This window comes from Oryx dammah, unplaced genomic scaffold, assembly GCF_014754425.2.
Source record: "Oryx dammah isolate SB20612 unplaced genomic scaffold, SCBI_Odam_1.1 HiC_scaffold_22, whole genome shotgun sequence".
Lineage (NCBI taxonomy): Eukaryota > Metazoa > Chordata > Mammalia > Artiodactyla > Bovidae > Oryx > Oryx dammah.
Window position 1 is genome coordinate 57,481,547 of NW_024070206.1, and position 22,160 is coordinate 57,503,706.

Here is a 22,160-nt window from a genome sequence, read left to right on the forward strand (position 1 = left end):
CATGATAATAACTGGCACTTACTGGCTGTCTTCTGTGGCTTTCAAGGACTTTTAATAGACATCTGTACTAAGTAGAAATGAGCATTATTTATTCTTTGACTTATCTAAACTGTCTGGCATAATCTGTTCTCCCTTAGTCAGAACTTCCATCCATCTTAAAGATAAACAAAAACCAGAAGTCAACAATGTTAAGTGTTTGATTCTTTTTTTTTTTTTTTACTGTTTCAAAACAAAGTAGCCTCACAAGCACTCTTGGGCCCTCTTCTCAAAAGCACCAAAAAGTTCCACAGACACAAGCAGAAACTATACAGGAGGCCCTGCCCTCAGGCTCACAACACCATATGAGCTGAGGCTCTGATGCCCGTTTACCAAGAAGCCTACACTACCCTTACCACCAGGGCTTCCTTTTCATTTTCCTCCTACGGATTTCACATTTTCTGAGTCCTATTTACTAAACTACATATGTTGAATAATAATAACCTTTCTGTTTCATACTCAAAGACATATTTGCAACTGTAGCTTTTTAATAGTATAAGATTCAGAGTATTATCAAACTTCCTTGAAAAAAGGCAAAGGCATTTCGGATTTTAGTATTAAATATGACAGTCCTACCAAGGGTAAAGATGCAGGGTCTTTTGTGTTTTTCAAAATTAAAGACACTGAATTGTAAGCACCCACATCCACACTCTGTTCCTGGACCCCCCAGGCTTGGAACCATTTGTCTCTGCAAAGTGGGTAGCCGTATTCGAGGAAAACCACAGAAAGTAAGTCCCTAAAACAAAACCTGCTATAAAGAACACTGCCTAAGACTCCAAAAGCAGAAGTGAGTCAGGAGCCGATAGCTCCGTGAGGCAGAAAGCTGTGAAAGAACATCTAAGGTGCAGAAACAGAGCACCAGAGCCCCAAGCTCACCAGGAAACATTCTGTAGAAACATTTCCATTTTGATCACGTAAAGGAAGGGGGGCAACTTGACACTAAGTATTATGCTTCTTAATATTTTTCAAGATGTCTGTTTTACAAATGAAACATGTAATGACTTGAACTGAAAGCAATATTACTGCCATCTATTAAGTCATATTTTCTTCTCCTATTCTACAGTACTGGTAAAACCTGGATAAATGCTATTGCCTTAGTTGCAGAAAGGGAAAAGCAAATCATTTCTCTCCCTGGCCCCAAAGTTCTATAATCATTAACCTCGCCAACAACACAATCAGAAATGACAAGACTCAACTTCACAAATATGAATTCAAAAACTAGAAATCAGAATTGAAAAAACACAAACCACCTTTTTCAAAATACATGGGCAACGAGGCTCATAATGTGGTAGCCAGTGTCAGATAGTAACTAAACACTTGCTGCTATTCAGATTGCCAGCAAACGCGAGCCAGTCCGCCCTCTCAGGCGTCTCCTCTTCTCTGGAAAACAAAACAGCTTTATAAGACTATTATTCCAGGAGATGGAGCTCAATGAACAACTTAGAAGCTTCACTGATATTCCTGACCAGAGGGTATAACTTTCATAACACTCTCTTGTTTCAATTCAACATCACGTGCCAAATTTACACCTTCACCTACAATCTCATATTCTCACTCAGCTACATACGATGCTACAGAACCATGCCCATCCGTGACTTGTGCGGGTACAGGGGTTTACATTTCCTGTGCAGACCACATGCTTGCCGTCGTGCTGTTTGTTTAACCAGCATTTTTTTTTAATTCTTATCTTAACCCTTAGAAGTTGGTACCATCGCCATCCTGCTGTTTTACGTTAAATAAGGCACATGAGAGACAGAGAGCGCAGGCACAGACTAGGACTCCCTTCCATGCATCACAGCACGTACTTTCTCAACTTGAATGCACACGTGCATATAAAGCTATGATATATAAGGAAATCTAGTCCATAAAGCCTGAAAGTCCCCTTTAGAGGTAGGAAGGCAAAAAACAAACTTCTTTCATATTTGGGTAAATTAGGGAAAGCAAAATATTCTTTTTGATGTAGCTAAGTGGTAAAGAATCCACCTGCCAGCGCAGGAGAGGCAAGAGTTGCAGTTTTAATCCCTGGATTGGGAAGATCCCCTGGAGGAGGAAATGGCAACCCACTCCAGTATTCCTGCCTGGACAATTCCGTGGAGAGAAGAGCCTGGCGGGCTACGGTCCATGGGGTTACAAAACAGTTGGACTGAGAGACTTAGCAACTGAACACACACACAGAGAGAATATTCTCTAGTTAGCATGCAAAACTTTAATGAATTTCTGGAGTTTTAAATGACAAAGAAAGGGAGCAGGGCAAGCAGGGAGAAACAGATCTTCCGGGCTCTTTGTTTCAGAAGAAGGGATGGAATTAAACAGCACTGGAATAATAAAGTGATGGAACAGGAGGAGAAGGAAGACGTGAAACACCAGCAGGGCACCCTGCAGGTTTCTGAATGAGATGTGTGTTTAAGATGCAGGAAGTCACGGGAATCTTAGGATGGCTGGGCTAGGGGGCAGGAAGCCAGAGACTATGACACAGAATTAATCAGAGATGGACACAGAAGGGAAAACAGTGATAACAGCAGATAGAACAGCTGGCCCCTCCAAAGTTCTGGGAAGGTCGGCACTGCCGATGACCAGCTCAACGGGCTGGCGAGCCTCTCTCCTCACCGTACGCCTTCACCCTTCTGAGAGGTCCCGCTGCACAGCCACTGGCCTGGTTCTTACCTTAACCCAGACCAGCTCTGGGAGCCCATCTGTTACCGCTGACATGAGGCCCTACTCACCAGAGCCCAAGCCTGATGCCTCACACAGCCGCTCTGGGTCCACTCCCCATCACTGAACTAGACTCTGGCTGATAGAGCACAGCTTTCTGTGCTTAAATCCCTGCCCACTGCATTGTTTACTGGGTTATTCCTGCTTCCTCAAACGAAAGCTTTTGAGAATAGAAATGGTACCTCTTTCCTCTTAAGTTCCACAGTCTCCACGATAAGAACTCAGCAGATTCTGGACCACTGATCAAAAGGAACGGTGTTAGTACCAGAGGGTCGTGGTGTTCCAAACTCAAGCCAAGGTAGGCTTTTTTTTTTTTTAATTGGAGGATAACTGCTTTTTGATGTTGTGTTGGTTTCTGCCATACAGTGACGTGAATTAGTCATAGGTATACATATCTCCCCCCAGTCTTGAACCTCCCTACCACCTCCCACCTCATCCTCTAGGTTATCACAGAGCACAGGTTTGAGCTCCCTGTGTTAAAGAGCAAATGCCCACTGGCCATCTATTTTACATATGGTGATACGCATGTTTCAAAGCGGCTCTCTCAGCCTGTCCCACTCTTTCCCATTCCCAAGTGTCCACAAGTCTGTTGTGTGTGTCTCCGTTCCTTCCCTGCAAATAGGTTCATCAATATCATTTTTCAAGATTCCATATATACATATATCAGTTCAGTTCAGTCGCTCAGTCGTGTCCGACTCTTTGCAACCCCATGAATCGCAGCACACCAGGCCTCGCTGTCCATCACCATCTGGAGTTCACTCAAAACTCACGTTCATCCAGTATATATGCATTAATATACAATGTCTGTTTTTCTCTCTGACTTACTTTGCTCTGTATAACAGGCTCTAGGTTCATTTACCTCACTCAGTTCAGTTCAGTTCAGTCGCTCAGTCGTGTCTGACTCTTTGCGACCCCATGAATCGCAGCACCCCAGGCCTCCCTGTCCATCACTAACTCCAGGAGTTCACTCAGATTCACGTCCATTGAGTCAGTGATGCCATCCAGCCATCTCATCCTCTGTCGTCCCCTTCTCCTCCTGCCCCCAATCCCTCCCAGCATCAGAGTCTTCTCCAGTGAGTCAACTCTTCGCTTGAGGTGGCCAAAGTACTGGAGTTTCAGCTTCAGCATCATTCCCTCCAAAGAAATCCCAGGGCTGATCTCCTTCAGAATGGACTGGTTGGATCTCCTTGCAGTCCAAGGGACTCTCAAGAGTCTTCTCCAACACCACAGTTCAAAAGCATCAATTCTTTGGTGCTCAGCTTTCTTCACAGTCCAACTCTCACATCCACACATGACCACAGGAAAAACCATAGCCTTGACTAGATGGACCTTTGTTGGCAAAGTAATGTCTCTGCTTTTCAACATGCTATCTAGGTTGGTCATAACGTTCCTTCCAAGGAGTAAGCGTCTTTTAATTTCATGGCTGCAGTCACCATCTGCAGTGATTTTGGAGCCCCAAAAAATAAAGTCTGACACTGTTTCCACTGTTTCCCCATCTATTTCCCATGAAGTGATGGGACTGGATGCCATGATCTTCGTTTTCTGAATGTTAAGCTTTAAGCCAACTTTTTCGCTCTCCTCTTTCACTTTCATCAAGAGGCTTTTTAGCTCCTCTTCACTTTCTGCCATAAGGGTGGTGTCATCTGCATATCTGAGGTTATTGATATTTCTCCTGGCAATCTGGATTCCAGCTTGTGCTTCTTCCAGCCCAACGTTTCTCATGATGTACTCTGCATAGAAGTTAAATAAGCAGGGTGACAATATACAGCCTTGACGTACTTCTTTTCCAATTTGGAACCAGTCTGTTGTTCCATGTCCAGTTCTAACTGTTGCTTCCTGACCTGCATACAGATTTCTCAAGAGGCAGGTCAGGTGGTCTGGTAGACCTGCATACAGATTTCTCAAGAGGCAGGTCAGGTGGTCTGGTATTCCCATCTCTTTCAGAATTTTCCACAGTTTATTGTGATCCACACAGTCAAAGGCTTTGGCATACTCAATAAAGCAGAAATAGATGTTTTTCTAGAACTCTCTTGCTTTTTCCACGATCCAACGGATGTTGGCAATTTGATCTCTGGTTCCTCTGCCTTTTCTAAAACCAGCTTCAACATCTGGAAGTTCATGGTTCACATATTGCTGAAGCCTGGCTTGGAGAATTTTGAGCGTTACTTTACTAGCGTGTGAGATGAGTGCAATTGTGCAGTAGTTTGAGTATTCTTTGGCATTGCCTTTCTTTGGGATTGAAATGAAAACAGACCTTTTCTGGTCCTGTGGACACTGCTGAGTTTTCCAAATTCGCTGGCATATTGAGTGCAGCACTTTCACAGCATTATCTTTCAGGATCTGAAATAGCTCAACTGGAATTCCATTACCTCCACTAGCTTTGTTCGTAGTGATGCTTGCTAAGCTCCACTTGACTTCACATTCCAGGATGTCTGGCTCTAGGTGAATGATCACACCATTGTGATTATCTTGGTCATGAAGATCTTTTTTGTACAGTTCTTCTGTGTACTGAACTGACTAAAATGCGTTACAGGTAGGTAATATGCTCTGAAGGAGCATTTACCAAGTAGCAATTAAGAAAGTTTGGTATACAGGAACCGCTATAAATTTGTTTTTATTTATCTCACTACAAACAGTAGTTTTGAGTTACCTAGCTACAAGTATTAGTTATCAAATATTAGTGATAAATGCGATTCATCACATTTTTTTCTTGAGAGATTTTCTCCCCAAGCTCCTTTTAAAGAGAGTCTTGAAAACTGACTAAGACAGAATTTGCTGTCAAGCTAATTCACCCACTGAGAAGCTGGTCTGCAGCTCTTCCGGTTTTGTTTAGAAACTTTATGCAATTCCTTTTCTGCCTCATAGAATGATATAAAAGTAAATGGTTTATAGTACAGTTTAATAATCTCTTATCTTCTGAGAAATGTATCCATTAAAAAAGTCATGCAAGATATACCTTAGGGCAGTGATTCTCGACTAGGAGTGACTTTGTTATCCCCAAGGGGACATTTGACAAGAGTTGGAGACATTTTTGGTTGTCTTGGGGAAGGGGGTGAGGGGGTGGGGATGATACTGACGTCTGGTGAGTGAGACAGTAATGAATACGACAGACTCTACAAAAAAGAAAATATGGCAAACGCTTCATTAAATAAAATATCCTGGTGGCTCAGACGGTAAAGAGTCTGCCTTCAGTTCAGGAGACCTGGGTTCAATCCCTGTGTCAGGAAGATTCCCTGGAAAAGGAAATGGCATCCCACCCCAGTACTCTTGCCTGGAAAATTCCATAGACAGGGGAGCTACGGTCCATGGGGTCGCAAAGAGTCGGACACGACTGAGCGACTTCACTTTCACTTTTTCACTTGATAAATACTATTTTTTTATAGACACCAATAAAGTGCATACACACTGGATTTTAAAATCCCACAATTATACATACCCTGGGAATGGGGAAGGAACAGTTGTAAGTAGACATCTGGCATCCATTAGGCCTGATGTTATGATACAAGATTGTTCAAGAAATTCTAATAGCAAATAAGCTCTGTCTCTCAGCAGAAGGGATAGGACAGATCTGACCCTCTGCTATAAACCACTCTTAACCACATCAAGACATTATTTTATCTTCTGGTACATCACCTGGTAACAATTTAGCAGTAAAATATGTTACTAATAAACAACTTCAACCTTTAAAAAAATTAAGCATTCTCTGACAAACAAATGTATTTTGATACAAATTGTGATCCAGCTCAGATCAAGCCTCTATCTTCATTTTTCTCACAAACTAAGTAAAGAATTCCCATCACTAAACATTCCCGTTTATTGTCTGGGGGAATGAAGGAGAGTGTTACATGTTGACGGAAAACAAAATTCTGTAAAGCAATTATCCTTCAATTAAAAATAAATTTAAAAAAAGAGGGAGGGGATGTATGTATACATATAGCTGATTCACTTGGTTGTTCAGCAGAGACTAACACAACATTGTAAAGCAATTATACTTCAGTAAAAAATTGTTTTAAAAAAAATTTTATGACTGAACCCCCCTCCCCACACACACACAGTGACAAAACAGTCAGAGGTAGCAAACAAAAACCCCTTAGAATTTATTGCAGAAAAGTATAATCAGTGCAAAGAATCAAGGCAAAGGATTGTTTTCCTCTAAGTTACCCAGCTATTTCACAATTCCCAAAGCTGCCTAAGGGTGAAGTCGCACTGGCTCTTTTCACTTGTCTGTCCACTGCCACTCGCCCCCTCACCCCCGACCCCGACCCCAGCCGCTCGCAGGAGTCCAGTAATGCGCCTCACTGAAGTCAGCACTGGATACCTTAATGGGCGCCTTCTAGGTGAACAGCGGGTGACTGGGCGTGGATGGTGGAGTGTCACCGGCTCCAATTAGGAATCCACTCCAGGAATAATAAGTCGCACGACCCTGATCCTAGATGAAGACCTGGCCTATGCAAACTCAAGATAAAAAGGACCTTCAAAAGTCCTCCCGTAGTTGCCCCCTCAACTCCACGTGCGACTTTGCTCCCCACTAAGTGCGAGGCGGGGCTCTCCCACCTGCCCGCGCAGGGTCCCGGAAAGCGGCTTCCGCCCCCACGAGGGCGCGCCGCGGGCTGCGAGACTGGCTCACCTGGCCGCAGCACCTATGCACCTCCGGTCGCCCCCAGGTGTTCGCACACGGAGGTGCAGCCTCCGGTGACAACGCGGGGGCACAGACTCAGGGGTACAAACTCGGGGTCCGCTCCCAGGTGTGCACTCAGGCAGCGCGCACACAGAGGGAGGCAGAGACACAGGCGTGTGGATGAGGGGAGTGCTCCCAGGTGTGCAGAGCCCGGTGCTCCCGCGCGGGTGAGCACACTCAGGTATGCACGCGGAGTCTTGCGCAGATCAATCCCGCCCCACAAGGTAAGTCTCGGCAGGGAGCCCCCCAAGCCCCGGTCGGCATCCGGCCTCCATCAACTCACCTCCTCCAAAAATTTGGTCAAATCGTACACTTTGTAGTGCAGGATCAGCCAGGTGCTCTTGCTGTGGTTGTGTTTCTGGATCTCTTCCAGGGTGTAGTACTTAACGGGTTTGCTGGACTCCTCGGCCATTTCTTAACGCAGCGAGCTTAAGGCCCTAAAAGCAGCAGGAGAGCGGGACGGAGAAGAGCGGGCGTCTCTGCGAACTCGTCCTGGGACATTCCCAGCGGCCGGGCTCGGCTCCTGGGGAGGTCTGTCCTCACGGAGGAGGGGAGTGGTCGAAGTACGGCCTCCGACGATTGGCCAGAATTCCTGTCGCTCAAGGGCCCCGCCCCCGCCCGACACTCTCCACCAACCCGGCGGGCCCCGCCCAGTGAGCGGGTGTTGATTGGCTGCAGAAGATGCCCTTCACAATCACAGCTGAGGAGAGCGCGGGGGGCGGGGTTTCCCCGCGGCTGAGCCAAAGGCGGTGGCGCCGGGGTCAGGGCGTCCGGGATCGCGTGGCCCAGGGCGGGTGACCCACGCAGAGTCCACCTTGTGCAGGGCAGCGACCCCACATCAAAATCGCCGCGGTTTCCCAATCCGGTCAGACCTGGGCGTTCGTTAATTTGTAACAGAGTCCTTCCGCAGCGAGTGTAGGGGGCTGAGAAATGCAGAGCAACCTGGTGGACGTGGCCGGACGAGTGTGCTGCCCGGAGCAGGGCTCCGTGACTGCTTGACCCATCCCCTCCCGCCCCAGAACTGCCCCATTCTCTCAGGAGAAAAACAAAACAAAACCCGGGAACTGTTCCAAAAAAGCAAAAGCGGCCTCAAGTGTAGGCTCTGAGGATGTCGGTGGCTCTGAAGTTATTCTCTCTTCACCCCTGACTAGGCGAGCACTTGTATTAGTGTCTTCTGTCTTTTCTCGCCAGTATATTAAGGTAAATTCCAAATGATTGATAGCTCTTGGAATAGAGTCTGGAGCAGTACCTCCCCAGCTGAGCATCCATAGGAAGATTTACAAATGTTCCATTTTTAAAAGGTGGGGGAGAGAATGTCAGCACGTAAAAAAAAAAAAGAAGTAGTCTGATTTTTGTTAAGGCCTTTTTCAGCAATGGTATTTACTTCCAAAAAGAACGACACAATGGATTACACATGTAGGTCATCCTCCAGGAAACAGCACAGTTCTTTCCACTTGCTGCTGCTAGTGTTGGTTTCCTACCCCCTTGTTTACCTCCTCCGTAGGAATGCAAGGCCAAGAAGACAAGTTCCCAAACATTCCAAATACTCTTTATCCATTTCACATGATGGAATGCTTTGGTTTTCAAATACTGCACCAGCCTTGCATCTCTGGAATAAGCCCTACTTGCTTATGATATGTAATTCTTTTTTTTTTCCAATGTGCTTTTTAAATTACAAAGGAGGCAGAAATATACAATGGAGAAAAGCAGTCTGTTTACAAGTGGTGCTGGGAAAACTGGTCAACTACCTGTAAAAGAATGAAACTAGAACACTTCCTAACACCATACACAAAAATAAACTCAAAATGGATTAAAGATCTAAACGTAAGACCAGAAACTATAAAACTCTTAGAGGAAAACATAGGCAGAACACTCTCTGACATAAATCACAGCAAGATCCTCTATGATCCACCTCCCAGAATAATGGAAATTAAAACAAAAATAAATAAATGGAACCTAATTAAACAAAAGCTTTTGCACAACAAAGGAAACTACAAGCAAGGTGAAAAGGCAGCCTTCAGAACGGGAGAAAATAATAGCAAACAAAGCAACTGACAATTAATCTCCAAAATATACAAGCAACACATGCACTTCAATACCAGAAAAAATAAATGATCCAATCAAAAAATGGGCCAAAGAACTAAACAGACATTTCTCCAAAGAAGACATACAGATGGCTAACAAACACATGAAAAGATGCTCAACATCACTCGTTATCAGAGTAATGCAAATCAAAACCACAATGAGGTACCATCTCACGCTGGTCAGAATGACTGCCATCAAAGAGTCTACAAACAATAAATGCTGGAGAGGGTGTGGAGAAAAGGGGACCCTCTTACACTGTTGGTGGGAATGCAAACTAGTACAGCCACTATGAAGAATAGTGTGGAGATTCCTTAAAAAAAAAAAAAAAAACTAGAACTGCCATATGACCCAGCAATACCACTGCTAGGCATACACATCAAGGAAACCAGAATTGAAAGAGACATATGTACCCCAGTGTTCACTGCAGCACTTGACAATAGCTAGGACACAGAAGCAACCTAGGTGTCCATTGGCAGACAAATGGATAAGGAAGTTGTGGTACATATACATAATGGAATATTCAGTTCAGTTCAGTCACTCAGTCATGTCTGACTCTTTGCGACCCCATGAATCGCAGCACGCCAGTCCTCCCTGTTCATCACCATCTCCCAGAGTTCACTCAGACTCATGTCCATCGAGTCAGTGATGCCATCCAGCCATCTCATCCTCTGTCGTCCCTTTCTCCTCCTGCCCCCAATCCCTCCCAGCATCAGAGTCTTTTCCAATGAGTCAACTCTTCGCATGAGGTGGCCAAAATACTGGAGTTTCAGCTTCAGCATCATTCCTTCCAAAGAAATCCCAGGGTTGATCTCCTTCAGAATGGACTGGTTGGATCTCCTTGCAGTCCAAGGGACTATCAAGAGTCTTCTCCAACACCACAGTTCAAAAGCATCAATTCTTTGGTGCTCAGCCTTCTTCACAGTCCAACTCTCACATCCATACATGACCACAGGAAAAACCATAGCCTTGACTAGACGGACCTTTGTTGGCAAAGTAATGTCTCTGCTTTTGAATATGCTATCTAGGTTGGTAATAACTTTTCTTCCAAGGAGTAAGCGTCTTTTAATTTCATGGCTGCAGCCACCATCTGCAATGATTTTGGAGCCCCCAAAAATAAAGTCTGACACTGTTTCCACTGTTTCCCTGTCTATTTCCCATGAAGTGATGGGACCAGATGCCATGATCTTCGTTTTCTGAATGTTGAGCTTTAAGCCAAATTTTTTGCTCTCCTCTTTCACTTTCATCAAGAGGCTTTTTAAAAAAGAATGCATTTGAGTCAGTTCTAATGAAGTAGATGAAACTGGAGCCTTATTATACAGAGTGAAGTAAGTCAGAAAGAGAAACAGCAATATAGTATATTAATGCATATATATGGAATTTAGAAAGACAGTAATAATGACCCTATATGCAAGACAGCAAGAGAGACACAGATGTAAAGAACAGACTTTTGGACTATGCAGGAGAAGGCAAAGGTGGGGTGATGAGAGAATGGTATTGAAACATGTATATTACCATATGTAAAATAGATGACCAGTACAAATTCGATGCATGGTGCAGGGCACCCAAATCCAGTGCTCTGGGACAACCCAGACGGATGGGGTGGGGAGGGATGTGGAGGGGGGTTCAGGATGGTGGAACACATGTACACCCAGGGTTGATTCATGTCCATGTATGGCAAAACCCACCATATATTGTAAGTAATTAGCCTCCAATTAAAATAAATAATTTAAAATAATAAATTTTTAAAAAGTGTAGTTAATTTACAATGTTGTTGGTTTACTGATTTGTTTCAAAGAGCTCACTTCTGGCCTCTGATTTTCTCCACTGTTTTTCTTTTTTTGGTCACTAATTTCTGCTCCTTATTGAGTCTTCCCTTCTGCTTGCTTTGGGTTTCTTTTTTTTCCTAGTTTCTTGAGGTGGGAGTTTAGATTATTGAATTGGGATTTTTCCTCTTTTCAAATACATGCATTTAGTGTTATAACTGTCCAAATGTTTTAAAAACAGTAAATCAGGTTATGTATACCATTACCCTAACAGTTCCCAGGTCTGCTGAATCTCCACATGACTCTGGCAGAGTAGTGTGTCAGTGACGACTGCCTCTATAATCCAATGTCAAGACTGTTTCAGATTTCAGTGCCAGTTCTGAATAACTCCAGAAGTGGTTAAAACAAAACTTTGGTGCCAGTGACCTGGATCCTATTCCTGGTTTAGTAACTTATCAGATGCATGACTATGACCTAATCAGTTAACTCTCTAAGCCACTGCTTATAAAATGTTTAGCCAGGGTCTGGCACAAAGAGAGCAATCAACAGATTTTAGCAAATGCTATTATCAAACAAGACTTCCTTACTTTAAAACACTGGTATAAGGAAACATCCTACATGGCAAGTGCTCCAAGGTGAAGTGTGTGCTAAGTCACTTCAGTCATGTCCAACTCTGTGCGACCCCATGGACTGCAATTCCCCAGCTCCTCTGTTCATGGGATTCTCCAGGCAAGAATATTGGAGTGGGATGCCATTTCCATCTCCACCAAGGTGACGTAAATTTAGGCAAACTTAGAAACAAATCTAAGAAATTAAAAGGAATACAGATATTTACAAACTTCCTGATGTTCCCTCCAGCAAAGAAATTTTAATAGACATTTAGAAAACCAACTCTACTCCTGAAGTTCCTCAGGTGAAATATACTGTAGAAAGCACTCACTCTTCTACTAAAAAGCCAAAATAAGCAAATATCATTACGTTTTTTATTCCTTTTCTAATTCCTCCTGCCACTCATGCACAAGACACACTTCAGCAGCTCTTTACTTCCCGTTGACAAATCATTATATTTGCTATAACCATAGAAACCAGGTTCCCTTGACAAATGGGCACTCTACAAAGATGGACTCCAATTCAAATTATCTACATGGATAATTTGCATTAAACCCGTGTCTTTTAAATACGTTCAGTTCAGTCGCTCAGTTGTGTCCGACTCTTTGCGACCCCATGAATCGCAGCACGCCAGGCCTCCCTGTCCATCACCAACTCCCAGAGTTCACTCAGACTCACATCCATCGAGTCAGTGATGCCATCCAGCCATCTCATCCTCAGCCGTCCCCTTCTCCTCCTGCCCCCAATCCCTCCCAGCATCAGAGTCTTTTCCAATGAGTCAACTCTTTGCATGAGGTGGCCAAAGTACTGGAGTTTCAGCTTTAGCATCATTCCCTCCAAAGAAATCCCAGGGCTGATCTCCTTCAGAACGGACTGGTTGGATCTTCTTGCAGTCCAAGGGACTCTCGAGAGTCTTCTCCAACACCACAGTTCAAAAGCATCAATTCTTTGGTGCCCAGCTTTCTTCACAGTCCAACTCTCACATCCATACATGACCACTGGAAATTAGCATAGGTTAACTGTTCCCTTCTAAAAATATCTATTTCTCTAGTATACATATCCTATGTAGTTGATTTCCAAACAACTCCCCATCTATTAGCAATAATTTCCAAAGCTTACTAAATTTTTAAAATTTTCATTCATTTTAAAATGGACTTGAAGTTGTTTTTACCCATGTATATTTATAACACACCAGAATGTCAGCTGATAATCTCTAATCAATTGAATATCAGAGGCAGAAATGAGGAGCAGAGAGCAACAGATATCATCTGATCACAAAGAATACAAATGTCATAAGTTCACTGCTGAGGTAGAGCAACTTTCCTCAGTAACTTCAGACAAGGCAAGCTAATTATATGTAGGAAAGCTTATTATAAATACATTCTTAGGCATATTTCCTTGTATGTATTCCTACATATTTCTTTGTATTTAATATGTCCATCTTTAAGCAGGAGCAGGTAAATAAAAAGATTAAATGTTTGATTGTATATGATTGCAATATTAAATTTATTTTTAAAAATCTTTTTGTCTCCAGCACAAGTAAATAGAACAGAGTAAAATGGTATAGATAAGGAAAATTCCACATATGCTATTTAACTTTGTAGAAATTCAGGGTTCTAGACAGTTTTATGAAATATAGCTGATGGTGTTATCATCACCATCAGCTGATGTTATCATCATCGGGTCTGCCAAGTCGGAAGACTGGGAATCATAGAGGTCAGTCTCCTCTTTATCCCTACTACCACTGCCCCAGGTTTGCCTTTCAGGATTAGCTGCCTATCTGTTTACAGTAACTACCTTACATGTTCTTCCAGCCTTTAGTGTTGAACTTCTCAGACCCATCTTCCATCAATAATGAACCCCAAATTAAAATCTGATCACATCACTACTTCTCTGTATTAGTATCAGTTGCTCAGTTGTTTCTGACTTTTTGCAATCCCAAGGACTGTTGCTTGCCAGGCTTCTCTGCCCATGGGATTTTTCAGACAAGAATACTGGAGTGGGTTGCCATTCCCATCTCCAGGGGGATCTTTCCAACCTAGGGATCAAACCCAGGTCTCCTGCATTGCAGGCAGATTCTTTACCATCTGAGACTACTTGTCTAATACCTTCCAATGTCTCTCAATAACTAAAGTTCAAATTCCTTACCGAGAATTTGAAGATCATTCAAAATCTGCTTCCTCTGTCTAGCTTCCTCCTTTGACCTTTCCCCCTCAAGCCTCATGGCCTAGCAACAGTGAGCTATTTTAGATCTCCCACATGTAGCATTCTTTCCTCTCTTTCACATCCTTGCTCAAGCCCTGTCCTCTGCCACTTACCATAAGTTTACCTCTTACCCCTTATTCTCCCTACCTCCTTTATCCTGGCCAGAGACTCAGGACCCTTTTTGACTCAGCTTAGGAGTCAACTGTGGTTGAGGCATGTGCTGACCACACCCTACCCCTCCAAGTAATGCTCTCTGCTCCTTTATTCTCCAGTTATGGCTATCATGCACTCACTACATCACCAGTCTATGTGTCTGCCTTTCTCACTGGACCAAAAGTTCCTCAAGGACAGGAATGGTTAGTCACATCTGTATCTGCAGAGCCTAGCACAGTGCCTGGCACTCAGCACATGCTCAGTAAATGGTTTTGAATGGATAAGGGTATAAAAGTGATACAGAAGAGGGTAAGTACTTGGAAAAATCATAATTATACAATAATAATACTGAGAAATGTGGATTAATTTACCTGTCACTAGCAAGAACATCAGCCAGGTTTGAAATATTTCCAGGGACATCTACTGAAAGTGGGGGTAATCATCAGTTAGTTCTATTAAACCTGTAACCTGCTATCACTGATCAAATTTGCTTTGTTTTTACAAAATCTTGTGTGTCTCTAAGTGTCACATGGCCTAAATAATAAGAAATGTTTGCCCAAGTTGTTTATTAGGAACTTGGAGTCAGCTGTGTCCAGTTCAAGCTCCAGCCAGTTAAGACTGGTTTAGATGGTAAAAGTGTCCACTTGGTGACCTTTGATATCTGAAGGCCAAAATCTCCACCCTAAAAACATACTAATGGCACCATTTTCTGAGCAAGTGTCCCATGAAGAAGTCTGGGGCTTAGCTGCACAATGATGATTACCTCATTTTTCTTGCTTCCAATTTCCCCATGTTCCTGCTACCTCAGATCCCATAACTATCCCAAGTGCCTTGCCTTTGGGGAAGTGAATATGAGATTTGTTCTCCCATCTCCTCACTTGGTGGCCTCGAGAATAAACCCTTTCTCTGCCCAACCTCATTTGGCTTGCTGCATGTCAGACAAACCTGGTTCAGTAACACTATTAAAAGTAAAACTGTTTTATTTCTTTCTAGCCCTAGGAAATTAGGGGAAAGAAACTAAAAGCAAACAGCAGCATGTAAATAATTTTAAATGAATGAGTGGATCTAACACTAGTCCAAGGTGCTCAATGCAGCCACCTAAGCGTACAAGTAACATGGATGATGGAGAGGGCAGTAGAATTCTCAAAAGCTGGGAGCCCCATGTCAGAAACACAGCTTCCTACCAGAATAAAAGTGCCATCTAGGCCCTCTAGGGCTTCCCCGGTGTCGCTAGTGGTGAAGAACCCGCTTGCCAATACAGGAGACCTAATGTAATGAGACCCCGGGTTGGGAAGATCCCCTGGAGGAGGGCATGGCAACCCAATCAGTATTCTTACCTGGAGAATTCCTTGCATAGAGGAGCCTGGAGGACCCAGTTCATAGGGTCGCAAAGAGTCAGACGTGGCTGAAGCCACTTAGCACGCACGCATGCACAGGACCTCTAAGGCTGATGTTAAAAGGAAGTAAACGTTCGTTTCCAGGTACGCAACTGCATCCCTCCATATCCTTCTGTCCCTGATTCTCTCTCTGATTACTGATACCACTCCCCACCACCTACTATGAATACTACGTTATCTTCTTGACTCTCTGGCATCCGTGTGGATAGAACCCTTTCTTTGCTTTTTACAGCAGGGCCGGAATATTCAAATGAACTTTACTAAAGGATAGCATAAAAGAATTTTCCACTATGAGAACCTGACATAGTTCCTTCACCTTTAATAGGCGAAGCAGTGATGCCAATTCAGAAAGTCTGTCTGATTGTCAAACCTCAAGTGATTGTGAGGTGCACACCCAGTGAGGACCCTTTTTAGGGACGCACCCTACCGAGTCCACCTCTCCCTCTGTGTGTTTGAACGCAGCGGATTATATTCTACCCATAAATACAATCTTAGACATCCAAATTCTTCAAATTCCAGGCAAAGGTACATGCTGAACTCAGCCCTAACACCATCAAAGTTTTGTCATCTTAGTTCCAGTTTCCTGTCTAAACAGCTGACTCTTCCCCAGGTAATTTTTCTAGAAATGACCTTCATCTTCATGAGGTACTTGGCTACTCACAAAATATGGTCTTATCTTTGCATGTCCTGACAATTTAAACATGATCTAAACCAATACAATGAACTGAATCTTCATAAAAGAGATATATACAGTCAAACTATCAGGCAGAATTCTTAGGATTCTTTCCCATCTTGAATGCCTGTGAGTGAGATAAAGGGAAACTTAAGTAACTCATATCTGGAAAACTGAATAGGCTTGCCAACAGGCTTGTCATCAAAATGTATCCTGTGAGGAAAGTTTTCCCCTGAACGAAAATTCTTGCCATGCTAAGTCACTTCAGTCGTATCTGACTCTTTGCAACCCTATGGACTGTAGCCCACCAGGCTCCTCTGACCATGGGATTATCCAGGTAGGAATATTGGAGTGGGTTACCATGCTTTCCTCCAGGGGATATTCGGATATTCCTGACCCAGAGATCTCACCTGTGTCTCATGTCTCCTGCACTGTCGGGTGGGTTCTTTACCACTAGCAACACCTGGGAGCCTAGGTGGACACTCTTACATATGAAACATTACATCACTATGTATAAAACATTACATTACTTGTAAAACATCTATTTCTGCTTTATTGACTATGCCAAAGCCTTTGACTGTGTGGATCACAATACAATGTGGAAAATTCTGAAAGAGATGGGAATCCCAGACCACCTAACCTGCCTCTTGAGAAATCTGTATGCAGGTCAGGAAGCAACAGTTAGAACTGGACATGGAACAACAGACTGGTTCCAAATAGGAAAAGGAGTATGTCAAGGCTGTATATTGTCACCCTGCTTATTTAACTTCTATGCAGAGTATATCATGAGAAACGCTGGACTGGAAGAAACACAAGCTGGAATCAAGATTGCTGGGAGAAATATCAATAACCTCAGATATGCAGATGACACCACCCTTATGGCAGAAAGTGAAGAGGAGCTAAAAAGCCTCTTGATGAAAGTGAAAGAGGAGAGCAAAAAAGTTGGCTTAAAGCTTAACATTCAGAAAATGAAGATCATGGCATCCAGTCCCATCACTTCATGGGAAATAGATGGGGAAACAGTGGAAACAGTGTCAGACTTTATCTTTTTGGGCTCCAAAATCACTGCAGATGGTGACTGCAGCCATGAAATTAAAAGACACTTACTCCTTGGAAGAAAAGTGATGACCAACCTAGATAGTATATTCAAAAGCAGAGACATTACTTTGCCAACTAAGGTCCGTCCAGTCAAGGCTATGGTGTTTCCTGTGGTCATGTATGGATGTGAAGAAGGCTGAGCGCCGAAGAACTGATGCTTCTGAACTGTGGTGTTGGAGAAGACTCTTGAGAGTCCCTTGGACTGCAAGGAGATCCAACCAGTCCATTCTGAAGATCAACCCTGGGATTTCTTTGGAAGGAATGATGCTAAAGCTGAAGCTCCAGTACTTTGGCCACCTCATGCAAAGAGTTGACTCATTGGAAAAGACTCTGATGCTGGGAGGGATTAGGGGCAGGAGGAGAAGGGGATGACCCAGGATGAGATGGCTGGATGGCATCACGGACTCGATGGACGTGAGTCTGAGTGAACTCTGGGAGATGGTGATGGACAGGGTGGCCTGGCGTGCTGCAATTCATGGGGTCGCAAAGAGTCAGACACGACTGAGCAACTGAACTGAACTGAACTGATGGATGTAAGTGGATGTGCATATATATACTGAAGCCATCTCAAAAACTACAGAATGATCTCAGTTCATTTCCAAGGCAAACCATTCAATATCACAGTAATCAAAGTCTATGCTCCAACCACTAATGCTGAAGAAGATGAAGTTGAATGGTTCTATTAATACCTACAAGAACTTCTGGAACTAACATCAAAAACTGATGTCCTCTTCATCATAAGGGACTGGAATGCAAAAGTAGGAAGTCTAGATATACCTGGAGTAACAGGCAAGTTTGGCCTTGGAGTACAAAATGAAGCAGGGCAAGGCCTAACAGAGTTCTGCCAAGTACTATAAATAAATATCAATGAACACTTCACTTGATTTGGGGACTGTGGGCTCTTCCCATATCCCATTCTTCTGCCTCCCCAAAATCATTGTTATTCTGAATTCTGTTCATCAGGTCCTTGTTTAGTATAAGAAAAAAAAAACCATATGGATATATCAACAATTTATTCAGCTTTCTTGGAGAATGATTGAGCTTTCTAAAAATGGGATTATACTGTTTGTAGTCTTCTGGAACTTTCCTCCCCATTCAAAACCACGTTTTTAAAAATTCATCCATATTGAATAGAAGGTGAACATAACAAGTGAACAAGAATGGTCTTAGCAGCATTCTTCATAATAATTCTAAACTGGAAGCAATCTAATTTTCCTTCAGCCTCAGAAAGAATAAATATACACACACAATGGAATCCTATCGAGCAATGAAAATGAATAAAATACTTTTACCCTCAACAATATGGATGAATCTCATGAACATAATATTTACAAAGAAGCTAGACACAGGAGAGTTTGTGTTGTACAATTCCATTAATATAAAGTTTCAAAACAAGCAAAAGTAATGTATGGTGTTAGCAGCTGGGACACTAGTTACCTTGAATGAAGTGGGTAAATGGCTAGGAGAGGACACCAGAGCACTTCCTAGATACAGATAATATTCTACTGTTAGATCTGGGTGGAAGGTATATAAGGATGGTCATTTTTGATAAACCACCTAAGTGTGTACTTATGATATGTTCACATTTTAATTTTGAAAGGTTTACTCATGTTGTTGCACATAACTGTAGTTCATTATTTTTTGTTTGCCATATAATATATAATTATGTAAATATAATTCAGTTTATCTATCAATTCCCTTGTCCCTGAACATTTGGGATTTTGTTTGCTTGTTGTAGCTACTTAATTTATTCAACAAACAATGTTGCTACAAATATATTTCTTGGTGCACATATGCAAGAATCTCTTTAGGTGAAGTGTATAGAAGTAATTTCTAAATCTAAGGGTATGTTACAGTATTCAACTTCAGAAGATTACATTACATTATTTTCAAATTTTCATTCTTGCATTCGAACAGTGTATGGGAGATCTAATCCTGCATCCTTACGATTTTGTCAATACTATGGTATCTCGTTGTGGTCTTATTTAGATTTGATAATTAACGATGTTGAGTATCTTTCCACAGGCTTTTAAGCCATCCTTCTTCTTTCTGCAAAATACCTGTTCATGACTTTACTGCTTTTTTCTATGACATACTGTCTTACCCTAACTGATCTGTGAGAGTTCTTTATATAGTCTGGAAACTAACCACTCGTGGATTACTTTCATGAAAATATCTTCTCCCAATTTGTGACCTGTATCTTCAATCTATTTTAATTCTGAAAAACATATTTTTTCAAAGCTTTTTATTATGGACAAGTTCAAACAAACACAGCAAAAGTGAGAAGGAGGCCAGACAGCCCATCTTTTAGTCAGCACGGGGCTCAGCCACTGGCCCTCTCCAGCGGCCATACCCTGAGGATGCATCCTACCTCTGTTTGGGAGACACCAACGGCCTTGCGCCGGGCCACACCAATGCCAAAGCCAGCTCGCTCTCAGAGAACTGTGGGTGCAGGATGAACGGCTCATGCCAGTAAAAGCTATGGCGGGAAAAACGGGCACACAGCGGAATGCTGGGAACGTTCAGAGCATGCTGGGAGCACGCAGAGTATGCTGGGAGCCCTCGGAGTAAGCTGAGAGAGCTGGGGTACGCTGGGATAAGTTGGGGTAAGTTGGGGGCGCTGGGGGTGGTGAGGGGAGGTTTGGGATGGCCAGGCATGCTGGATACAGTACCCCTGAGCCACGGAGAGGGCGCTGAGGAGCGAGAACACGCAGGCCAGGAGACTGAGGTCTCAGGAGACTGAGGAGGCAGGCCGGAAGACGACTGCTTGCCGAGCCCGAGGCGGCAGAGAGCGAACTGCGGAGGTTGCTCCAGGCCGGCCTCCCAGCCTGCCGCTGCCTCACCGCGAGCCTCGAGCGTCGCCTCCTGAGCGGTTTTGATGGCCTTGCCTTGACAGGAGGCGCCTGCTGAAGAGATAGTTGTAGCTTTTGAAAAGGAAAGGAACCAAGATTCGTTCTTTGACGAAGGCCCACGGGTTCCAACATTAGGGCATCTAATTTAATCAGTAATTCATAGACTCGCCTTTTAAATAAGGCACTTGCGTAGGTAGAGACCTTGGAGATATTTCCACCAATTCCATGCGGAGCGTAAGAAAATGAGGCCCCAGGGCAGGAAACTTGCCTGTTGACCTTGGAAGCGGTGGGTAGGGCCGGTGGGACTCCGACCCCCAGGCAGGCCTCTTCCCACCGAGGCCCCACAGAGGGAGGACCGGTGAAGCTCCGGCGGGGCTGGACGCTGCTTAGACGGCAGGCCACTGACTTCCCAGCCTGGGCGCTCACGATGACCTTGGTTCTCCTGGGGCTTTGAGTCATCAAATGGACAATTTTGTAGGTACCTGTTCCTCACTGTAGTACTTATCACCAGGGCAGAAATGGGTTTAAAATGTTATTTTTAGTCAGCAAGTTTTCCATTAATCAGCTTGGATGTGAAAGGTGCTACTCTCTAAACTCTCTGTTAACAGATCATCTGAATTTTGAGCCTTCCAATGGAGTCCTTACACAATCTAGGGCAAGAAATTTGTACGTTTTAATTTGTAAGTTTTGCCAGTTATGAATTGAAAAAAAAAAATGTTTTCATGTAATGCTAAATAATAAAATTAAATAAATTCCTGCCTATTCCTGAACAGGTCAGAGTTGTTTACACACAGTTTTCTGATCAGTCTTTGAAGCTGACAAGAGAAGGGGAAGACCACTCACAGGAATTTTTTGGTGACTTTGCTGTAAGATATTTAAAGGAAGAATGAGGCAAAAAGTAATTTTAGTGGGAAATGTGTTTCAGAAATGAAAGCAACAAATCTCTAAATTTCAACTGTCTAACCTATTTTCACTAACGTGCACTTTTGTACTTCTGGGCCCAAGCCATAATCAGTTTTTTGTTTTTTATTTTACTTCATTCATTATTGATGCTCTTTACTTTGGTGAAGTAGATTGAGTTGGCCTTGGAACTTTGTTCTTCATTAAAAAAATTTTTTCCCACAACAGTAAACATTTAGCATAGAGAGAGAGTAGAAAAACAGAGAGAAGGAAGGAATGTTTCTATTTTTACTATCAGCAGTCATCTTAATTAGGTACACCAAATTAATTAACACCTTGTGTGACTTTGTGTTAATTTTTCTAAGAGTACTCACAGTTTTAAAAGACTTCCATGATCTTTAATAAAGAAAATTTCAAGCACTGTGGTACTTGAGTGAGAAAGACATGTGGGAGCCAGAAGGGCAATGCCACCATTGGTCAAATGGCACCATAAGGGTATTGGTTACTGAGATCAGACCTAAGGCTGGTCACACTCCAGATTCCAGGACTGTGTTACTACTCTTCTTAAAGAGAGAAAATATGTGGATGCTTAAAAGATTGAAGTACCAGAATACCAGTTACCTTCCCTGGGTATGTCTGTGTATCCTAGAGAAACTGAGCTGAAATCATTCCACATTGCAGTTTTCTTTTCTGTTACATGTAAGATAGACCCCAAAGGTATGCCCTGTGAATTATCAACTGTAAAATGTGTCCCACAGAGAAGTAGGAAAGCCAGAGAATTAGTGGGAAAGGAAACTAAATAACAATTAAATATCTCAGTGAGCAATTTTCTTTAGTGTAAAATGGTTAAAAATATATTCTTCAGCTTTGAAATGCTTTATAGAGATAATTTAAAATAGCAGAAGGCTTTGCTATACATTTTGATTTTTTTAAGAAGTATTGTTGTCATAGGAAAGATTTTGTTTTCCTGAAAACAAAGAGAAACTTAATAGCCAAAAA

The 22,160-nt window shown here is 43.0% G+C and overlaps 1 protein-coding gene across 1 annotated transcript in view; it reads right to left on the reverse strand.

Annotated features, from left to right (window-relative positions):
• Positions 1 to 7,993, reverse strand: part of LOC120880940 (cytochrome b5) — a 35,174-nt gene extending 27,181 nt beyond the window's left edge. Inside the window, exon 1 of the mRNA XM_040264358.1 lies at positions 7,710 to 7,993. Coding sequence (XP_040120292.1) covers positions 7,710 to 7,838 — 129 coding nt within the window. The 5' untranslated portion in view covers positions 7,839 to 7,993. The remainder of the gene's footprint in view (positions 1 to 7,709) is intronic.
• Positions 7,994 to 22,160: the final 14,167 nt, after the last annotated feature.